The following is a 23,042-nucleotide window of genomic DNA, read 5'->3' as shown; positions in this document are numbered from 1 at the left end:
ATAATCTTTACAGTCAAAGGCTTTGCTGCAGTCTATATTCTTCTGAAGTTCTCGAACGCCTCTTCTTCTTCAAAATCCAGCTTGAACATCAGGCATTTCTCACTCCATATAAGGCAAAAACCTTTGTTGCAACACCTTAAGCATCATTTTGCTTGCATGGGATATTCAAACAATGTTATTATAGTTACTGTACTTATTGGCATTTCCTTTCTTGGAGATTCGAATGTACAGTGGTGCCCCACTATACGCTTACCCCGCATGATGTCAAAATTGCTTAACAATGACATTTTTGTGATTGCTATTGGGATCGCAAAATGATGGTTCCTATGGGGGAAATCCGCATTACGTTGATTAGGAGCCTGCTTCGCAAACTGTTTGTTTGCTATACGATGATTTTTCCGGTTCCGCAAAATGGCTTCCCTCCGCAAAATGGCTTCCCTCCCTCTCAAAATGGCTGCTTTCCAAAGGGAAGCTTCGCATTACAGCGATTTTGAACAGCTGATCGGCGGTACTCTATGGGCAATCTTCGCTGGACGATGAGGTATTTCCCCTAGTGGAACGCATTGACTGGTTTTCAATGCATTCCAATGGATTTTTTTTTTCACTTGACAACGATATCGCTTAACAGCGATTTTCCTGGAACGCATTATTGTCGTCAAGCGGGGCACCACTGTATACTGAACATTATCGGTCTGTGGGCCATTGTTTCATTATCCATATTTCTTGGCATATACTTGTTAGGATTTTGACAGACTGAAATAACTCTATCAGTATGCCATCAACCCCTGGTGATTAATTTCTCCCAGTGTTTTTAGAGTAGATTTTACTTCACTTTCTGGAATTGCAGGTTCTTCACCATAGGATTTATAGAATCATTCAAAGATTCCCGTCATCCTTCAACTTTTCTGTATACTGTTTTCAGTAAACTGTTTCCACCTTTTCTTTATGTTACCCTGGTCATCTCCTGTGGTCTTTCAGCATTCCTGATGTAGACTTAAGCTTCTCTTTGATTTTTTTGATCTTTTGAAAAATGTATTGTTTTTCTCATTTTGTTCTTTTCTCTTTCTTTGCACTGGCCATTAAAATATGTGACCAACTCTGAAAAGCTGCATTCAGGAATCTGACTTTACTTCTGTAACCTTTTACTTTTGCTGTTCACCTATCCTCAACAATTTTAAGTGTTTCATCATCCAAGCAGGTTTTTCTGCTTCTTTTAACTACAAGAATTGTTTTTTCTGCATTCTCTCTGGTTTCAATCCACAATAGTTCTTGTTCACAATCAACTGAGTTTAGTAATGCAAATCTATTCTTTGTGTGAACTTTAAATTCTGCAGAGGTTTAAAAAAGGATCAGCTACTAACAGGAGATTAATAGTTATTTATTTTACGTTTATGTGGTGAAAGGGGTATGCATATGACAGAGAAGCTGAGAACTAGGCCATCCATCAGGCTAGACTCCATTACCATCTTGAACTCCTAGCAGAGTCACCCAAAGCAGAATGTTCATACCTGAGGCACCAAACTAATAGGCATCCACCCTCTTCAGGAGCAATGGCCAGATCAGAATATGGGAATACTGTAGTTACTTTCAATGGTGTACAGGCACAGAGAAACTTCTGGAGGGCAGCTACTGGGCAGCAATGATAGCTGAAGGTGACACTGATGGAGGATCTTTCACAGACAACAGCAGTGACATTCAAGCTAACTTTTGTTAGTATTGTGCAGAAGAAGGCAATGGTAAACCAGTACTGAATACTACGATACTATGAGTGAGAAGGATCTTGGAGTTATTGTAGATCACAAGCTGAATATGAGCCAACCATGTGATGTGGCTACAAAAAAGCCGAATGCTATCTTAGGCTGCTTTAACAGAAGTATAGTTTCCAAATCCTGTGAGATACTAGTTCACCTCTATTCAGCACTAGTTAGGCCTCATCTTAAGTACTATGTCCAGTTCTGGACACCGCACTTCAAGAAGGATGCTGACAAATTGGAACAAGTTAACAGGGCAACAAGGATGATCAGTGGCTGGAAACCAAACCTTAGGAGGAAAGACTGAAAGAACTGAGCATGTTTAGATTTGAGAAAAGAAGACTGAAAGGAGATATGATAGCACTTTTCAAATACTTTCATAAAAAGGAGAGGCAGGATCTGTTCTTTATCATCCCAGAGGGCAGAACACACAACAATGGGCTCAAGTTACAGGAAGCCAGAATTAGGTTAAGTACAGTATCAGGAAAAAACTTCATAACTGTTAGAGCAGTACAACAATGGAACCAATTACCTTGAGAAGTGGTGAGTATTCTAACACTGGAGGCATTCAAGAGAAATTTAGACAACCACATAGCAGATATTGTTTTTATTTGTATTCCTGCAACGAGCAGGGAGTTGGACCCAATGGCCTTATAGGCCCCTTCCAACTTCATGATCCTATGATTCTTGTAACAAAATAATTAATCTTATATGTGTGGACAGCTACGGTGATTTCGGCGGTGGAAACTGGTGTAGAAAACTTCTAATGATCCCTAATTAATCTGGGAGTACCTTTCTGTCTAGTCACAACTTGAGATGTTAAACTCAGATTCACACATTATGGGTTCTTCTAGTTAGGGCATTTGCATAGCCCGCTCTGTTCCGCTTTGTAGCTGAATAGCCTTGGAGATTTACCTGAACATTCCTGAGCTCACTCTCCGCGTCCACAAGCTGCACTCAGCAAATGCTGCAACCATGGAGGGTGGGGTAGGAATTCAGACATCCAGTGCAGAGTCTTTTCCACTTCCCCTTCCTTTGATCCACCACCCATTTTTAACTTGATAAACAACCTATATAGCCCAACCTTTCTCCTTGTTTTGGAATCAGGCAGGCAGGCGGCATAGCACAGAGCAGAAAAGCCTTCCATGTAAGCAAAAGGAAAGAAAGAGAGAAAGAGGTTAGAAAAGAGGGACCAAGTTTGGGGAAAGGGAGAGCTATTAGCTTGTGCTCACTTCACCACACAAAAACACACAACACATGGCAAAAGTGCCACAGATCCTTTGCTCCCATCTGCTCTGCATTATATTGCATACTAAAAATACTCTTCAAAGCTTTAGGCGGCGGTGGCGTTTAGTGGTGTCCAACTCTTCGTGACCCCATGGACGAGAGCACACCAGGTCCTCCTCTCTTCCACTGCCTCCCGTAGTTGGGTCAAATTCATGTTAGTAACTTCCATGACACTGTCCAGCCATCTCATCCTCAGTCGTCCCCTTCTCCTCTTGCCCTCACACTTTCCTAACATCAGGATCTTTTCCAAGGAGTCTTCTCTTCTCATGAGATGGCCAAAGTACTGGAGCCTCAGCTTCAGGATCTGTCCTTCCAGTGAGAACTCAGGGTTGATTTCCTTTAGAATTGATAGGTTTGTTCTCCTTGCAGTCCAGGGGACTCTCAAGAGCCTCCTCCAGCACCACAATTCAAAGGCATCAATTCTTCGGCGGTCTGCTTTCTTTATGGTCCAGCTCTCACTTCCATACATCACAACACGAAAAACCATAGCTTTGACTATTCGGACTTTTGTTGGCAAGGTGATATCTCTGCTTTTTAAGATGCTGTCAAGATTTGTCATCACTTTCCTCCCAAGAAGCGGGCATCTTTTAATTTCAGGGCTGCTGTCACCATCTGCAGTGATCATGGAGCCCAAGAAAGTAAACTCTGTCACTGCCTCCATATCTTCCCCTTCCATTTGCCAGGAGGTGATGGGACCAGTGGCCATGATCTTAGTTTTTTTGATGTTGAGTTTCAGACTGTTTTTTGCACTCTCCTCTTTCACCCTCATTACAAGGTTCTTTAATTCCTCCTCACTTTCTGCCATCTGAGTGGTATCATCTGCATGTCGGAGGTTGTTGATATTTCTTCCGCCAATCTTAATTCCGGCTTGGGATTCCTCCAGTCCGGCCTTCCGCATGATGTAAATACAAATTCTAGTCCTCAAACAATGCAGTTTTCCTGAGTTCAGTGGCCAATCCTAGTACGGGTAGCGCTGCCCGTGGCAGTGGCATAAACAGGCTAGGTAAGCAAAAATGTTCTTTCTATGCTAATTAGAGGGAGGCATTTCCTTCGTGCATTTTTTTTAATTAAGCTGAGAACTTTTTAAAAATTCAAGGAAAATTAGTTTCTTTTCAGCTTTCTTTGGGCTGCATTAATTATAACCAGTGGAAATTAGGTATTAGACTGAAAGAGACACCTAGGAAATGCCTCTATTTCTTGCCTGGGTTTCCACAGAACTTGTTGACATAGGGGACTATGTAAATACCAGGGTAGTCAGAGCCAGCATAGACAACCCCATGAGAATTTTCTCACTCCATGATCGTTTGGTTGCCCACTCTCTCTTGCCAAAAGGTAAAGGAGTATTTAATAACAAATTGCAGACGTGTTAAAATAAGATATTTGAAATGCTCCTTTTAAAGAAACCATCCAGAATTGATTAGTCACCAAATGGCCTGTCGAGCTGAAGAGAGTCTGGAAGTGAAGTCCAAATGGGCCAGTGGCACCCTTCAGCTACTCTTGCAAACTGTATAAAGGTGTGCATCTGCTTCTGTGTGCGGAAAGAGATCTGAGGGATGAGATGGCATCGGGGTGTGCAGAGATGGCCCAGCTCCTTCCCTCCTTCGTGATGTGCTGAACTTAGCTGGCTTGGCATCGCAGTCGCTCCTGGCTCTGACACTGCTTTGCCTGAGGGGTGTGGGCAGGGCCAAAGGGGTTGTCCGGCTGGCAGGCACCAGTGTGAGGCTCTGGGGAGAGAGGAGTGCTGTCTTTGGCAGCCTGGTCTGTGTTGACCCTTTTCTGGATTTCTGGTTCATTTCTGCCTGCTAATCAAGAATTTGATTCCCCCTTAGGCTAGTGGAAGTCTCTGCCCTCTTGAGCCAGGAGGGGTTTGGTTTGGATACAACGTAGTCTCACCTGGCCAAAGGTTAGACCAGGCAGCCCAAAGCCGGCATGGCTAGTTAGGATTGGCTCCGAAACTGATATTACCTGTTATTGGTATTATTATGATATGAATGTTTACTGTACAGAGTGGCTGTGTTCTCATGCTCAGGCTCAATAATAACAAGTTTCATTTAATTTTAATGCATTAAAATTTTAATGCATTTAACTTCTTAACACAAACTTCTTAACATAAACTTCTTTTAATATAATCTTTAACTCCTTTTTAAAAAATTTTAAACTACTAAATGATGGGTTTTTAAAATTCAGCTTTCTCACTTATATACCAAAAACAATTTCATCCATAGTGCATGATGATATTAATTTGTTCTGCTGTGGAAATACCCCCTTCTTCCCACAAAGAACTGGCCATTCAAGAACATCTGGCATATACTAGAGGTGGTCAGACTGAGTGCTCATAGATCACTTCCTGTGCTTGTAATCAGAAATGATACCCAAAATCTAGGATTGGGACAAATTTAAAAAAATGTCAAAATAAGCAGGATCATCTCGATCATCATCTATTTAGTCCTATTTAATAAGAAAAAAATTATAGTGGATGAAATCCTGTTGTGCAGCTAGCTCCTCATGCACAACACGATGTCAACAGCAGCAGGAACAAAGCACTACCGAAAACTGTCAAAAGAAACCTTCAATAAATGAAAAAAAATGCTGCTGCTGTTGATGTCATCCCATTTTGTATGCAAAGCCATGCAACAGGATTTCAGCCAGTATCATGCATTGTTATATTTCAGCTTATTCTTAACATATGGTGGGGTTTTTTTGTTGTTGTTGTTTCAATTTAATTATTGTGGCTTTTTCCACAAGTGAAACTTAACATCAAGCAGTTCTCTTATATTTGTTAAGTAACAGAATTTTGACCTTTCTGCTGCAAGGCAGGATATATACTGCCGTTTATCTGGAGAAAGCCAGCCAAAGGAATTGAAGGGATCTGGACCTTAACAGCATCTTTGCTGGTATTGAAAAGGATCTGGGCAAATAAATAAATGTTTTGCTATGCTATGTTCCATCAAGTCGCATCTGGCTCATAGAGACTCTAATAAGGGTTTCATAATACGTACAGAATGGTTTCCTATAGGCAAAAGTATCTGACAAGGGAATATTTTATTTCCCAATTCATTCAGTCTGTATGCAGAACATATCATATAGAAAGGTGAATTAGATCCAGATGAAGGAGGAGTGAAAACCGATGGAAGAAAACATTAATTTAAAATATACAAATGACACATATTCCCGGCAGAAGGTAGCAATGACTGGAAATGACTTTTGATGCTAGTGAAAGTTCCAAAGCAAGACTACAATTAAGAAGACAAAAAACATGACTACAGAAGAACTATGTGACTTTAATGTTGACAGTGAAGAAATTGTTCAAGATTTTGCATGTCTCAGTTCAATCATCCATCTAAATAGAGTCTTCGGGCACAATATCAGAAAACTGAGACTTGGAAAGGAAGCAATGAAGGACCAGAAATAGAATAAACAATCAAGTTTAAGGACACATCACTGGAGATTAAGACCAAGATAATTCGCATTGTTTTCTTCTCAACAGTGGACTGACATTATATGTCATGACAACATTTTTAGACTGGGATTTATTGGTTTTACGGCAATTACGTGTTTCAATTGGATTTTTTATACAGGTATTACAGTTGTCTGTACATTGTAAAGGGCTATGGCCAAAAACAATAAAGTTTATGTATGTATTACTATTTAGGATGTGAAAGCTGAACAGTGGAAAAAAACAGCAGAGGAAAAAATTTGTTGTTTTTGTTTTTTCCAAAATATGTTGTGATAGGAGACCTTTGCAGACAACAGGGGCCACCAGAAAAATGAACAAGGGAGCCCTAGATAAAATCAAGACTGAACTTACTCTGGAAGTTGTCATGAAATTGACGCTGTTGTAATCCGGGTGCCTCATAACACAACACTCAGTGGAGGAGACAATAATGCTGGGAAAAGTTGAGAGCAGTAGGAAAAGAGGAAGAACAAATATGAGATGGATTGACACCACAGAGGAAACCACTAACTTGCAAGAATGGGGAAGGCTCTTGAGGACAGAACATTTTGGACATCACTCATTCACAGAGTCACCGTAAGTTGCAGGTGACTTGATGTCTTGTAACCACAACAAATTTACAGTAGGACTCCTTTATCCACAGGGGATCAGTTCTAAGCCCCCCCCCCCATTGCTGAAAAATGCAGATGATAGCAAACACTATTATAATAGTGAATACTATACATAGCATGGTCTCTCTCTCCCTCTAGTGGCTAGTTTTGATAATGACATAATAGAAATATATTCTCCAGGGAATGCTAAATGTAGCATGGTCATTGGCTCCCTCTTATGGCCAGTTCTGGTAACTTCATTTCTGAAATGTTTCTTTTAATATTTTTAGTATTTTCACACCATGGATAAATGAATAAGTGGGTACTGATCCTGTGGATAAGGGGCCTCCACTATATTTAAGAAATGTTACCACCCTATCCCCCATTAAGTTTCAATGCCTGTGCAGGGACTTGAACCCAGGTCTCATGAGTCCTAGTCCGTCATAATGCCTGCTATGTCATACAAACTCCCATTAAGAATAAATAAATAAATAATCCACTTTAAGCCCTCATCCAGCTCATTAATGGCTAAGACAGCTATTAGGCCTTTCCTACAAAAGTTCTCACATCTGAACTGCATAGAGTTTGTAACCCAGGCCCCTTTGCTAAACGTTTGTCCACCACAAAGTTGCACCCATGCAGAACCCAGCAACCCATAAAACTCTAATTTTGACTCCCAGGGTGCAAAACAGGTAGATATGGCATTGGCCCAGTCCCTACTCGTGTAAGAAGAACAACGGACAGATGTCTGAAGGCTGTCCATTGTTCTGAGCCTGGAACCAACCCTCAATATCGAGGCAGCCAGATCAGTCATCCTTCCACTCTACGCCTGGTGTTGTCGAATGCCAGGTCTGTATCCAATAAGGCCCAGGTGATTCATGATCTTATCCTAGAGGAGGATGCAGACCTGGCATGCATAACCGAAACATGGATTGGCAGAGAGGGGGGTCCCCCCCTAGCACTCATCTGCCCGCCCGGTTATGCTGTCCAACACCAGGGTAGGCTGGAAGGTCGGGGGGGGAGTCGCCATTGTTTATAAATCCATCTTGGAGGTTACTAGGCACTCCTCGGTGGTAAAACCGGGTCTAGAGGCCCTCCACGTGTCGATCGGGGCTAGGGACGGTATTGGGATCTTGCTGGGCTACCGTGCTCCCCGCGACCAAGCCATTTCCCTACCGGAGCTGGTGGACTTTGTCTCTGCGGCACTGCTGCGTTCCCCGAAGCTGTTGGTTTTGGGGGACTTCAATGTCCATGCGGGGGCAGAGATTTCCGGACCAGCTCTTGAGTTCTTGGAGACCATGGCCTTCTTGAACATGTCCCAACATATCATCGGCCCCACCCACATGGGCGGCCATACACTCGACCTGGTTTTTTCCTCCAGTTGGAGCGAGAGTGGTCCGATGGTGACTGACCTTGAGTCGGTCCCTCTGTCATGGTCGGATCACCACCTAATAAAATGTAACCTCAACATGGCCCTCCCCCCTCACAGGGAGCAGGGACCTATTGTTATGGTCCACCCTCGAAGGCTACTGGATCCAATTGGATTCCAGGATGCCATGAGAGGTGCTATGGCAGACCTGGCTGGCGCTCCTGTCGAGGCTCTGACCAACAGCTGGTTCGCCGCTGCGGTCAGGGCTGTAGACACGATCGCACCTAAATGCCCTCTCCAGTGCAGAGCTCGCCCGGCGCCATGGTTTAACCAGGACCTCCGGGCGTTGAAGCGAATTAGGAGATGGCTAGAGCGCAAATGGAGAAAGGACCCGACGGATTATAATTGGATAGCTGTTAAGGTCGCCACTAACCTTTACCTGGCTAAGGTAAAGGCTGCCAGTTGAGCATACTTCGCTAACCGGATAAGTGAAGCGTCCAACCAGCAGGCGGAATTATTCTGTATAGTGTGTGACCTATCTGGAATTGGCCCGGGTGATAGGCCTCCCCCTAGTCTTACACCGGACCAATTTGCAGCATTCTTTAAATCTAAAGTGGAGGCCATCCGCCGGGACCTGTCTTCTTTTTTGAATACAGTAAGTCGAGCTGAGATGTCCAGCGCTCCATCTTGCCTGGCAATTTTAGACTCCTTTCAGCCTGTCACGCCTGACACTGTCGCCAGGGCGCTTGATCACTGTCGTGCCACCACCTCCTCCCTTGACCCCTGTCCGGCCTGGCTAATCAAAGCAGCCAGGCCTACAACAACGGAATGGGCCACTGCAATAATTAATGGGTCTTTCCTGGAGGGCAGATTTCCATCTGCCCTCAAGGAGACACTCATTAGGCCCATTAGGAAGAAACCAAGTTTGGCGGCAGACACAATTGGCAATTATAAGCCCGTCGCCAATGTTTCTTTCCTAAGTAAGGTGGTGGAGAGGGTGGTGGCCGATCAGCTTCAGGCGCACCTGGATGAAACAGATGCCCTGGATCCATTTCAGTCAGGCTTCAGGCCGCGCCATGGCACAGAAACGGCATTGGTCGCCCTGTGTGATGACCTACTGGGGGAGGCTGACAGGGGCAAAGTGTCCCTGCTGGTCCTCCTCGACATCTCAGCAGCCTTCAATACCACTGACCACGGTATCCTCCTGGGGAGGCTCTCCAAGTTGGGAATTGGGGGCCTTGCTCTGGCCTGGCTCCGTTCCTTCTTGGAGGACCGTCCCCAGAGAGTGCAGCTTGGGGAGAGCATCTCGGCCCCATGGAATCTCAATTGTGGGGTTCCACAGGGGTCGATCATCTCCCCAATGCTGTTTAACATCTATATGAGGCTGCTGGGTGGGATCATCAGGGAGTGTGGAGCCCGGTGTCATCAGTATGCTGATGATACTCAGCTCTACAACTCCTTTCCACCTACCGCAGGAGAAGCCGTTCTGTCCCTTCAGCGCTGCCTGGGGACTGTACTGCAATGGATGCAGGAGAACGGGCTGAGGCTGAACCCGGACAAGTCGGAGGTACTAAGGGTGGGCACCCCCACAGCCAGGAGTTTGGGAAACTCCCTCTCTTTTGGGGGGGTGACCCTTCCTGCGAAGGATGGGGTATGCAGTTTGGGGATCCATCTTGACCCGGCGCTCACTATGGAATCCCAGGTGGCGTCGGTGGTCAGAACCGCCTTCTACCACCTTAGGCGGATAGCCCAGTTGCGGCCCTATCTCAATGTTGGGGCGCTCACCACTTTGGTGCATGCGCTCGTAATCTCAAGATTAGACTACTGTAATGCGCTCTACGTGGGGCTGCCTTTGAGGCTGCTGCGGAAACTACAGGTGGTGCAGAATGCGGTGGCCAAACTTCTCAATGGAGTGAAAAAATTCCAACACATTTCACCCACTCTCGCTGCATTGCATTGGCTGCCCATCCGATTCCGCATCGACTTCAAAGTGTTGATGCTCACGTATAAAGCCCTAAACGGTTTAGGGCCTCGATACTTGGCGGAACGCCTTCTACCACCAAGATCTGCCTGTGTCACTCGCGCGAGCCAGGAGGTGAGGCTGAGGAGCCTAACGCCGAGGGAGGCCCAGAAAGAAAAGACAAGAAATTGGGCCTTCTCGGCGGTAGCTCCTTGCCTCTGGAATAACCTTCCCCCTGATATTCGTGCGGCCCCCTCGCTGGGTATTTTCAAAAAGCAACTAAAAACATTGATGTTTCGGCAGGCCTTCCCCCCCCCCCCAGTTAATTCCTGATTCCTCTTTCCTTCTCTCTCCTAGTGTTTTACCCAATTGTTGAAAGTTTTCCTCTTTGTAAATTGGTTTTTATTATTGTTGTTCCCTTTGTTGTGAGCCGCCTAGAGTGTTCAATCGACTAGATAGGCGGGATATAAATAAATAAATAAATAAATAAATAAATAAATAAATAAATAAATAAATAAATAAATAAATAAATAAATAAATAAATAAATAAATAAAACATTACCTCCCAAACACTATGCCTTGAGCCCCCCCTCCCTTTTGGGGCAAAGTACAGTGATGCCCCATAATGCTGCTGGCGTTGTAGTCCTCCTGTTCCTTCTCAATCATGTGATGCAAGTCATGTCCCCCCCCCCCAATCTGGCACCACTGCCACCAGTCTTTTCCATTGACTGGCAGGGCAGGGGATGGACATTATTTATTATTTATTATTTATTTATTTATTTAATTTATATGCCGCCCACTCTACCCAAAGGTCTCTGGGCGGCTTACAACAATTAAAATTCAATGCGATAAAATAAAATGATCAAAATAAAGTTAAAATACAATTAAAATACAATTAAAAAATACAATTAAAATTGCCATCATTAAGACCCACAGTTAATGTTATTTCAATTAAAAGCCTTCTGGAACAGGAAGGTTTTGACCTGGCACCGAAATATCATCAGTGTCGGCGCCAGGCGAATTTCAGTTGGGAGGGCGTTCCATAGTCTGGGGGCAGCTGCCGAGAAGGCCCTTTGTCTACAAGCCATCCCTCTTACCTCCTTGAGGGATGGCTCTTTCAAAAGGGCCCCCTGGCTAGATCTTAACAGCCTGGTAGGCTCATATGGAAGGAGGCGGTCCTTCAAGTATCCAGGGCCCAAGCCGTTTAGGGCTTTATATGTCAAAACAAGCACTTTGAATTGGGCCCGGACAGCAACTGGTAACCAGTGTAAATTATACAGAATCGGCTTGATGTGCTCTCTGGCGGCCCCACCACTCACCAGCCGCGCAGCTCGATTCTGGACCAGTTGCAGTCGCCGGACCGTCTTCAAAGGCAGCCCCACGTAGAGCGCATTGCAATAATCAATACGAGATGTTACCAGTGCATGTGTAACTGTCATGAGACTCCGCTCGTCCAGGTAGGGCCGTAGCTGGTATAGTTTCCGCAGCTGGAGGAAGGCGCCCCTGGCCACCAAGTCCACCTGGGCTTCCAGTGTTAGACTGGGGTCCAGGAGCACCCCCAAGCTGCGGACCCTGTCCCTTAGGGGGAGTGTAACCCCATTCAGGACAGGGAAGTGGCCCTCCAACCTGTCCGGCGAAGCACCCACTAACAGCACTTCCGTCTTGTCTGGATTGAGTTTCAATTTATTAACCCTCATCCAGTCCATTATCAGGTCCAGACACGAGTTCAGCACAGAAACCGCCTCACCTGGATTGGTGGAAAATGAGAGGTAGAGCTGAGTGTCGTCAGCATATTGCTGACTCCTCAGCCCAAACCTCCTGATGACCTCTCCCAGCGGTTTCATGTAGATGTTAAACAGCATGGGGGACAGTATCGAGCCCTGAGGAACCCCATGACATAAATGCCATGGGGCAGAGCAACTGTCCCCCAGCACCACCCTCTGGATACGGTCAGCTAGGAAGGAGCGGAACCACCGTAAAACAGTGCCCCCAACTCCTAACCCAGCCAGCCTATCCAGAAGGACACCATGGTCGATGGTGTCGAAAGCCGCTGAGAGGTCCAGGAGTATCAACAGGGTCACACTCCCCCTGTCTCTCTCCCGGCAAAGGTCATCATACAGGGCGACCAAGGCTGTCTCTGTACCAAAACCCGGCCTGAAACCCGATTGAAATGGATCCAGAAAATCCGTTTCATCCAGCAGCGCCTGGAGTTGCCCGGCCACAACCCGCTCCAACACCTTGCCCAAATAAGGGAGGTTCGCCACTGGTCGGTAGTTAACCACCAGACTTGGGTCCAGGTTAGGCTTTTTAAGGAGTGGTCGAATTACCGCCTCTTTCAAGGCGGTAGGGACCACTCCCTCTCTCAGAGAGGCGTTCACGGCCTCCTGGACCCAAGTGCGAACCCCCCTGGCAGATCTTCCAATTAGCCAAGATGGGCAAGGGTCGAGCGGCGTGGTGGTAGAACGGACAGATCCAAGCACCCTGTCCACATCCTCGGGTCTCAACAATTGAAACTCATCCATTAAAGTTTGACCTAAGCACGGCACACTGGACACATCTTCCGATTTTGCAGTAACAGTGGAGTCCAGCCCACTGCGAATCTGAGCGATTTTTTCCTCAAAATGAATAGCAAACTCATCACAGCGAGCTGATGAGCAGTCCGGGACCTCCACCGGGTTTCCCGGTTGAAGAAGATCCCGGACCACCCGAAACAGCTCTGCTGGACGACATTCTGAGGAAGCAATACGGCTGGAGAAATATTGCCATTTTGCCACCTGTATTGCCACAAAATAGGCCCAATAATGGGCTCTAAGTCGTGTTCGATCGGATTCCCAGCGGGACTTCCTCCACCTGCGCTCTACCCGTCTCCCCTCTTGCTTCATCGCCCGCATTTCAGAAGTATACCAGGGAGCTGTCTGGGCTCGGCGAGCAGGGAGAGGGCGCTTAGGCGCAATCGTGTCAACCGCCCGGGTCATCTCCCTATTCCATAGGGTGACCTGAGCTTCGACAGCAGCGCCAACCATATCAGACGGATAATCCCCCAGAGCATTCAGGAATTCATCTGGATCCATTAGTCTCCAGGGGCGGATCATCTTAATAGGTCCCCCACCCTTGCAGAGGGGAGAAGAAGCTAATAGACTAACCTTGACAAGGAAGTGGTCTGACCATGACAATGGGGTCACGACCAGCCCCTCCACATCCAAACCACCACCTTCCAGTCCCGTTGTGAAAACCAGGTCCAAGGTATGGCCCTTCTCATGTGTTGGGCCGATGACACATTGAGACAGCCCCATGGTTGTCATGGCGGCCATGAAGTCCTGAGCTGCCCCAGTCAAGGCAGCCTCAGCATGGATGTTGAGGTCCCCCAGCACCAGCAGCCTGGGAGTCCTCAACACCAGGTCCGAGACTGCCTCCGTCAGCTCAGGTAGGGAGACTGTTGGTACGCAGCAGGATGGGCGGTACACCAACAGAATCCCTAATCTGTCTCGTGAGCCCAACACACAATACAGGCCCTCAAGACCTCCTCTCAAAGGGATAGGAAGCCTGGTCAAGGAGAAAGAACTCCTATAGACTATAGCAACTCCCCCTCCCCGACCCTCTGAGCGACACTGGTGCTGGACTGAGTACCCAGGAGGACACAGCTGGGAGAGGGGGACACCACCTTCCTCTCCCACCCAGGTCTCAGTAATGCACGCCAGGTCAGCCCCCTCATCCAGAATTACATCATGGATGAGGGCAGTTTTGTTTTGTACTGACCTGGCATTCATCAACAGCACCGTGTGGCTCGAGGGTTTGCTGATATGGTCGCCTGATACCATTTGGTTGGAGGTAGGACTAGAAGAGGGGATAGATGTAAGATATCTAACCTCTCTTCTCCTACGCGGGCATGTTCTACCCCCACCACCATTCCTTCCCCTACCCAGCACCACCTCAATGGCTGCCCCCTCCAACGCCCTCCCCCCTTCCTGTTCCATCAGGTCCACTGTGGGTCTCTATGCAACTCAATAACAGTTAAAAACAAACAAAACAAGCCCACACACACTTCTAATGCCCCTTCTCCCCTCCCAGCCAGATGGCTGGTGTTGCAGAAGGGGTGGGGTTGCCCAAAGCAGCAGCAGCAGCAGCAGCAGCAGGTGTCATCTTGTCTTTCTTCCATCTCCTGGAAGCCTGTTGGACTTTGCTACGAGCAAGCTGAAGAGCCTGCAATTTGTACTCACCAGAACAGGCTTTGTATGCTGCTAGAGCTCTCCTCTTATCCTCGGTGACTGGCATCAACTCCTCCGAATGGGCTTTGAACCAATCAGCTGTCTTTTTGGTCTTCTTGCCTAATGTGGACATGGCAGTGTTATAAACAGCATTCTTGAAATGTCCCCATTGTTCAAGTGCATTTGCATCAGCCGGGCCTGGAAGGGTTTCCTGAAGCGCTTGGGCAAATTCCTCCACTTTTCTTTGATCGCAAGTCTTGCTGATGTCAATATGTGGTCTTCCCTCCTTTTTTGTGTGATACAGTCTCTCTCCTGAGTCTGGCAATCTCGTCTCTTGCACGGCAACAATGTTGGTGGGTCACAAGTGAAAATCCTACAGCTATACATTATGGGGATTCATGCCTTGTGGGCAAGGTTTTGTGCCATGATGATCTTGTGAATGAAGCAATCCATTTTTGTTGTAGCTATCCGGTTAGCTTCTGTAACAATCCATGGTTTAGGTCTCTGGCTACAGAGCCAGATGTTGAGAGTTCAATTCCCCACTGGACCTCTTGGGATAAGAGACAGCCTGTGTAGGTTTAGGAAAGTTTTACAAGCTCTTCGAGTTAATTACACAACTTGGTATTTAATTGAAAATGCTTATTTTACTATTTTTATTCTTCAAAAATATCAGGCACAGTCAATCAAAATTATAAAAACATTGACTGGTATTATATAACAGATACAAGTTTTAATCAAAAACTAAGTACTGTATCTGTTAAATACGGCACAGTATGTATGCTGTTCCCAATACTGGCATTTTTGTAGCTCTGCTGATATTGTCGTTTTATTTTGTTTTAATTATTTTATGCTTTTCTGATTGTTTATATGTTCTTAATAATATGAAATAATGAAGATCCTTATCTGAAATTCATATTTTTCCAAAACTGCAAAGTCATGTGTTGAAGAACCCATCCTTTCTGTGATGTAGTTCGTGGTTACAAATGGGACCTATGATTGAGCTATGGTTTATACAGATCCTGCATAGAAAGCATGTGGATTAATGAGGCGCCACATATCAGTGTTTTTAGTCCAGAGCAAAGCCATGCACTGATGGATCTTTTATTTCTGTGCATAGTCTGTGGGCATGGACTGGATTTATGGTTGTGCAGCAGTCTGGGGGTGATCCTACATAAAAATAATGCAGATCTATGAGGATCCATGCATTGGATCAGTGTGTTTGCTGTATTTCAAAGCCATGCACTGAAGGATCCATGGTTTCTGTAGATGGATCCTATGGTTCTCTGCTCCAAAGGACACATGATTTCCGTAGTGTAGTCTGTGGGCACAGATGGGATTCAGGATCTGACCAGTTTAGAGAGGAGTGCATCTAAAAATTGTATGAAATCAAGATGACCCATTCCTGGGTTCCAGGTTTTTGCCCCACTGCAAAGCCATGCACTGAAGAATTCATCTCTTCTGTGGTGTATTCTGTGGGCACAGGAGGAGCATATGATTTGATGGTGGTTTGGAGAGGATCCCACATAAAAATGATATGAAATCCTAAGGATGCGCCTTTTACCCAGACCTCCCTCCCCCCAATTGATCAATAATCCTAGGAGGATGCTGGAGAATTTAGAAATCCCCAGCCACGTTTCCCTCAGGAAAATTCTGTCTCCCTCCAGGAGTTAAAAAAAAAAAGAGTCCATTATCAATAATGTCAACTTCCCTCCTCCTCCTTTTTTTTTTTAATTTCCTCCTCGCGAATTTAAGCGAGGAGTTGTTAAGACCACGCCTTTTGAAGGCTCCGGTCGGAGCGGTGGTCAGAGTCAAAAAGAAACCTTCCGCTGCGTGTTGGGCAGTTAACCCTCGCCAGGAGGAACACCGGGGGGGGGGGGCGGGGGGCGCGAACTTACTCGGTCCATTTAAACTCTGTGGAATGAGACTACGAGCGGCTTCCTTCCCCGCCAGGTGCTGAAGGGGGCGATTTCTTTTTTGGAAAAGGAGCCAGGTAAGGGGGGGGGACTTTTTTTCTGATATTCTTTGCTTCTTCATCCTTTCCATACCTTGGCTCTTCTGACCAAAGCACACGCCATGGGAGTCTCTGTTCAGCCTTCTTGTTGTTGTTGTTGTTGTTGTTGTTGTTGTTGTTGTTGTTGTTGTTGTTGTTGTTGTTGTTGTTGTTGTTGTTGTTGTTGTTGTTCTAAAGCAGCTGTGGCAACCTTTAGGTCCAACCCGAAGCACCTGTCCCATGGAGCTATTTCGCGTTTTAATTCCGATCCTCCTTCCCTTCTTCGCGCCCCCCCTCCAGCCAACCGCAAAAATTAGTTGCCCTGTTCACAAGCGACCAAAGGTCCGGCTGCCGGGGGGGGGGGTAAGGGGGAACCATCTCTCTCCTTCTGCCCGAGGCGGGTGGCGGCAGCGCCCGGGGGGGGGGGAGGAAACTGGGTCTTGAGGCGGCCCCCAGAGGCAGCCTCCCTCGCGCTCCCCCGTTGCCCCTCCTCGGCTGCAGCTCAGAGCCTCAGATGATGAGAGGTTTGTACATTAAAATGTTATTGAAATTCAGGATAACAGATTCTATTTCACGGCAACCCCGTCTGGCCTCTAAAACGTAGATGTCATCAAAGGATCACAGGGGATGGAGGGCTGTTTTACAAAAAAAACAAAACAAAACAAAACAATGATACTATCAGAGGTTGGGGTGTGTGTGTCTTTCAATAAAATCTTCCTGAGAGACATTTCCTGTGGTGGAAGAGAAACTATGGCTACTTCTAGTGCCACAAGGGCTTTCCTCCTCAGCCAAAATGCCCCAAATTCATCCCAGCTAGTTTAAATTTATGGGAGACAGTGCTGTGTAGAAGGACAACTCAGGAGACCTGGTTTCAATCCACTTGGCCACAGAAAGCTACTGGAGGTGAGGAGTGGCAACACTAAAAACACACCTTAAAACATTCTCGCCTTCCTTGAAAAACCCTGTTAGGATCAGCAGATGTTGGATGTAAGACGAGGACACATAGCAAAAACAATTTATCAGCCCCTTCCTATACTGAGTCCCCAATGAACTCTTAAAACAATCAGCAACCAACAGTTGGTTATGAAGTTATTTGTTATGAAGTTAGATGTTTTTCAACAGGGTAGAACTTTTCACCCAATCAGAATGTAAAGCCTATTAGAACAGGTCCTGCCTTCCACTTGGAAGTGTAAAGCCATTTTTGGTTCAGAATTGTTCACTAAGCAGCCATTGCTAGACAGACTTGCCACATAATAACACACAAAATAATAATTTCTCCATATATGCTCATGCACGACCCACCAACGTTAAGCAGATACCCACAGCAGCAACAGTTTGTACAAGAATATATAAGATCTGCGACAAACCCAGATGCCAAGGCTGTCCTCCTACCTGCCGTAGCCATGCCTTTAAAGAACCCATCGATGTCACTCCAATACAAGGACTCTGGGGGTGCTCAGATGGGCATCCGTCCTGCTCCCTGGGCTGCTAAAGCAATAAGATGGTTCAATCCTTTATCAAGCCATCTGATGCTGTAACTGCAAGCGTGAACCAGCCTGTCCTGAGAGCATCCCTACCTGCACCTCCTTCTGGGTCCCTGTCAAGGGTGGCTACTTTTTCGTTGGTGATGTGCAGTCACTGGCAACCAACCAAGCCGGAGCTTGCAGCTCTCAATTTGCCTTCCACTTTCAATTTTCCAATCTTCCAGTATGAAGGCAGCTTAATTACATCACAATATTGGGAAATGAAACATTTCTTCTGCTCTTCCCTGTCTAATATTACAGTACTGTTATGCTATACCACTTTGGGGGAAAAAATTAAAAGATTGAAAACTTCCACCCAGAAATGGGAAGAGACAGGGGGGGGGGTATTGTTATTTTCAACAGGGAGGTGGACAAAATAAGGTTGCTTGAGGTGTGTATACCACTTGGATCACACAAAATGCCACACCAGCCCTCTACCCAACCTTAACCAATCCTGTTTAACCCAGTCCAGCCCACTCCAGTTGAACCCATGTAAACAAGCCCTCCTTTTCCTCATGGACTTCTTCTAATATGATATATGCAGTCTTCTGTCAGCAACAGCCTTCCATGTTATATATATATTAAACAAATCAATCTCTATACAAAAGGGATACCATGTTTCCCTGAAAATAAGACAGGGTCATGTATTAATTTTTGCTCCAAAATTGTTTTGGAGCATTTCAGGGGATGTTTTTTCCCCCCCACGTACATTTATACAGTCATGTCATCTTCTGGTTGCTGCACAATGGTGGAGGGCGGGGTTTCACTTCACTGGGGCTTATTTTCAGGGTAGGGTTTATTTTTGGGAAAACAGGGTACAAAGCTAACATATGAGGGGGTCGCTACAAGATCCCCCAGCAGGCAGTCCTGCTCTTATCCTGCACCTCATGGTTGCTACTGACCTGAAAGTAGCTGTTGTGGAGCAAATAAACTTCAAGGGGAGATGAGGGCGCCTGCAGGTCACCTGTTGTTGGAATGGGGTGGGGCAGGGTGGTGCACTCTCTGGCATTCCAGAGTAGAAGGCCAAAGCTGCCCTGGCTGCTACGTAACCGTTTGTTATGAAGTTCCAGACTATCACCAAAAGTATAAACAGGCATAACTGGATTCATGCCCGCTGCATTTGTTAACTGGCCTATCTAGTGCCAGAATATTTGTATTACTGCCAAACATTTTGTGAATGTTTTGTGTTAGCAATGTAATGGTCACTTCCAGTGCTTTCTCCATTTAATTTTCTCCTGACTTCACTGTTACAATGCCATCCCAGTTATCTGTATTGTATATTTACCAGAGGATCTTGATAAGCCACCATGTATCTTCAGGTGGACTATAATCTATGAAAGTTCGTGACATCTTGCATTTTTTTAATCTTTAAATTGCCATAAAACTGCTCTTTCCATTCCCCATATTTAGGGCTTAGGTGTACATTGTCCTCTTCTCAGTGTGTGAACACATCTTGACTTGACACGTGTTTTCTAGTCTCTTACTATCAGCCATGTTAGTACATGGCTTACCTGCATCATTTAGGGTCAAACTGTACATTACAGATGGTACATCAGTAGAAGCAGAAAACTTGATTCCAAGAGAGTTTTGTACCTGAACAGTCATACTTCCAAAGGTGGGCCATTTCACTTCCTCGTGCGTAAACTATAGTATAGAAGTTTATGCTGTCAGATGTCTTTCAGTACAGTACTTGTTCCAATAGAGGCCATTTGTAATGTTTACTTTGACCCCGAATGTGTGAATTCAGGGGATGAAGAGTGATGGCTATTCTGAGAAAATATCAAAGTGATCATCTTGAATTAAACCAAAATTTAAAAGTAGTCTTTGGACTTGAGGGAGAGTTTGGATTGTGCATTTCTGCCATTGTATCCTGATACGTGAGGCAAGAAGCAAAGTACTATCCCCTCACACAACTCTAGTTGATTGGTCTTCCTTCTCTCTTTTATTTGATTTATTTATTTATTTATTTAAAATATTTCTATCCTGCCTTTCTCCCCAAAAGGATCCAAGGCATAAATGCTCTTTGCTTCTGGGAGATAAGGCACAGGCTAACATAAAAAAAGAGACATTGCATTGATTTCCTTTGAGTTGGAGAGTGGAGCGGGGTGTGTGTGTGTCTGAACAAATCCACTGAGGAGTTGTTAGAAGTTCCTATTCTGAAGAGAAGAGCATATCACAATTCAGCCCTCCACTCATTTCAGAAGAGGAGAGCCTTCCTCTTTTACCAGCTTGCCACTCACTACTGAAAAAGTCTCCAGCTGGGTAAGTCCAGGAATGCCAGATCAACAGATATCATTACAGCCTGGATGTTTTTACTCTTCTGTCATTGGCTGTTAAGGGGAAAGTATGCTCGGTCAACTGATAGAGCTGTAGCTGCCTGTAGAGGCTTTACCCCAGGAGTGGGCAATTAATTTTTACAGGGGGCCACATGAAAAATCTGAACTATGTTCAGGGGCTGAACCAAAAAACTGAGCTAACTCACCTGTCCTCCGTTCCCCCGCGGCCTTGCTCTCCGACTTCTTCTATCCTGCACAGTGGAGGGTACAAAACTTTTTGGGGGCAGCTTTCCACCTAAGGTCTCTCTCTCTCTCTCTCTCTCTCTCACACACACACACACACACACACGATTGTCCTACACACGCACACTATTGTCCTAGAGCCAGCTCTGTAGAAAAGAGCTGGCTTTGGAGAGAACTGAGCAGAGCAGCAATGGCTCTTCAGAATGTTAGGGGCTCTTGGAACCACGGAGAACACTGAATTTGTCACTTCTCTTATGCTCTGCTGCCCTCCCATCTGTGACAGGCCTGGTCCTGCATGCCTGCCCTAGAATGAACCTGTTGATCTTCTGCTGTAGGGGATCATGGCAAAGAGAGTAGCAGTCATTGGTGCTGGGGTGAGTGGACTGACATCCATCAAATGCTGCCTGGAGGAAGATCTCGAGCCCACTTGTTTTGAACAAAGCAGTGATATCGGAGGACTATGGAGATTCACAGTAAGTGGGAAGTCTTCTTGCGTAAAGTTAGTACCAACAGACGTTTTTCATTGCAAGCCAGATGTGGAAGCTCTCATATTCTGGGAAATGTCTGCTATGACATTAAACCAAATTCTTGGTACAAAGGACAACAAAGACACACACATGCACACACATGTCTCTCCACCACAATATTTGGACTGTCGAACAAAATAGTGAGGAATGTAAGTATATGTGTATGAGAGTGAACGTGTGTGATTTGATTTACTGAGTACTTGGATGAATTAGACAGCATTAGGAATCTAGCTGGCATTCCTTCTCTGTGTACCACCCAAGAAAGCAAGTGTAAAGATCATTTGTAACAATGACTTAGCCCATTTCAATCTGAGTTGACATCAGTGTGAGGTTGTTGAGAAATCTGTGCTAAGATTCACAGCCAATTCGGTCTCTTCCCAGCCACTGCCTTCCCTGCCCCCAAGAAATCGTCAGAACATGAAAAGAGCCCTGCTAGATCTGTCCAGTGTGACCTGCCATTATATGCCAGCCAAGCAGATCCCTCCAGAAATCCCACAAGCAGAACATGAGTGGAACAGCGCCATTCTGCTTATGTTCCTCAGCATAGGGGATATGAGGCTGCCCAAGAAGATATTATTGAAAGATTATATGAAAGTGACATCCCGACTACCATGGTGTTTGTAGCTAGCTGCTGCTCCAGTAGGGTATACCAAGACTTTTCCTTGCCGTTTGGAAAGATGCCCCCGTATTTGTCCCTTATTAGCACACATGAGCTGAGACAACTGCGAACTAAATGCAGATGGAACATGTTGCAGTTGAACGAGATTCAGGAACATTAGATGAACCAGCATGGCACAGATAGATATTGCCCAGCAGGATGCTCTAAGATGGAGCATATGGTACATTTTCTAACAGAAAGACTTATGTGTGCAGATTTGAGGGACCAATATCTTAAACCCTTAAAAACTTGGATCAAATACAACTCTCCTTCATGTACAGTTTTATATCTACTAGTTGGCACAGACTATCTCCTATAGGACTGCTAAATTTGCTAAACTGGCCATGGAAAGACTGAACTCATTGCCTGCTTCACAATCTGTTCAAATTAACCTTACAACTTGATCCGTATTTGAGAGTGCTATTTTATGCTTTTCTGATTATATGTATTTATATTACAAGTCAAACACTGTCTTTTATCAGTGGTTTAATTTCTGTTTGTACATAAAGCCTGATTAGCTATGGAGCAATAAAGTACAGTGGACCCTCAACTTACAGACGGCTCGACTTACAGACTTTTCGAGTTACAGACTTCTCTGGCCACAAAATTTAGATTCCACTTGCAGCCAGAGAATCGACTTACAGACCAGAAAAAAACCAAAATGGAAAAAAATAGAATAAAAACCGCTGGTTATGGGATTAATTGGTTTTCAGTGCATTGTAGGTTACAAAAATAAATCCAAAATGGAGAAGCCATGTGTGATAAATTAGGTTCACCTTATGATTCACTAGCTTGTAGAACCACCATTAGCAGCAATAACTTGAAGTAATCGTTTTCTGTATGACTTTATCAGTCTCTCACATCACTGGAGGAATTTTGACCCACTCTTCTTTACAATGTTGCTTCAGGTCATTGTGGTTTTGTTTATGCACATGTCTCTTAAGGTCCTGTCACAGCATTTCAATCAGGTTCAGGTCTAGACTTTGATTGGGCCATTGCAAGACCTTGAATCTTTTCTTTTTCAGCTATTCTGCTGTAGATTTGCTGGTGTGCTTGGGATCATTGTCCCTTTGCATGAGCCAGTTTTGGCCAAGATTTAGCTGTCGGACAAATGGCTTCACATTTGACTCTAGCATACTTTGGTATACAGAGGAGTTAGTGGTCAACCTAATAACTGCAAGGTGGCCAGGTCATGTGGCTGCAAAACAA

General features: G+C 45.4%; 1 protein-coding gene and 1 long non-coding RNA gene across 3 annotated transcripts in view; one reads left to right on the top strand and one right to left on the bottom strand.

Moving 5' to 3' along the window:
• Positions 1-1,047: 1,047 nt before the first annotated feature.
• Positions 1,048-18,178, bottom strand: LOC144588895 (uncharacterized). 2 transcript variants are annotated; one of them, XR_013544642.1, is made up of 3 exons: positions 17,999-18,178; positions 6,847-6,925; positions 1,048-4,762 (listed from the first exon to the last, which is right to left on the bottom strand). It is a non-coding gene; the product is annotated as an uncharacterized LOC144588895 (long non-coding RNA). The 2 variants fall into 2 exon arrangements; XR_013544643.1 differs by lacking the exon at positions 6,847-6,925.
• Positions 16,343-23,042, top strand: part of LOC110090855 (dimethylaniline monooxygenase [N-oxide-forming] 2-like) — a 20,760-nt gene continuing 14,060 nt past the window's right edge. The window contains exons 1-2 of the mRNA XM_020814702.3: positions 16,343-16,606; positions 20,984-21,121. Coding sequence (XP_020670361.3) covers positions 20,990-21,121 — 132 coding nt within the window. The 5' untranslated portion in view covers positions 16,343-16,606; positions 20,984-20,989. The remainder of the gene's footprint in view (positions 16,607-20,983; positions 21,122-23,042) is intronic.

Source organism: Pogona vitticeps, chromosome 4 (genome assembly GCF_051106095.1).
Source record: "Pogona vitticeps strain Pit_001003342236 chromosome 4, PviZW2.1, whole genome shotgun sequence".
NCBI lineage: Eukaryota > Metazoa > Chordata > Lepidosauria > Squamata > Agamidae > Pogona > Pogona vitticeps.
This window is presented reverse-complemented; position numbering and strand designations above follow the sequence as displayed.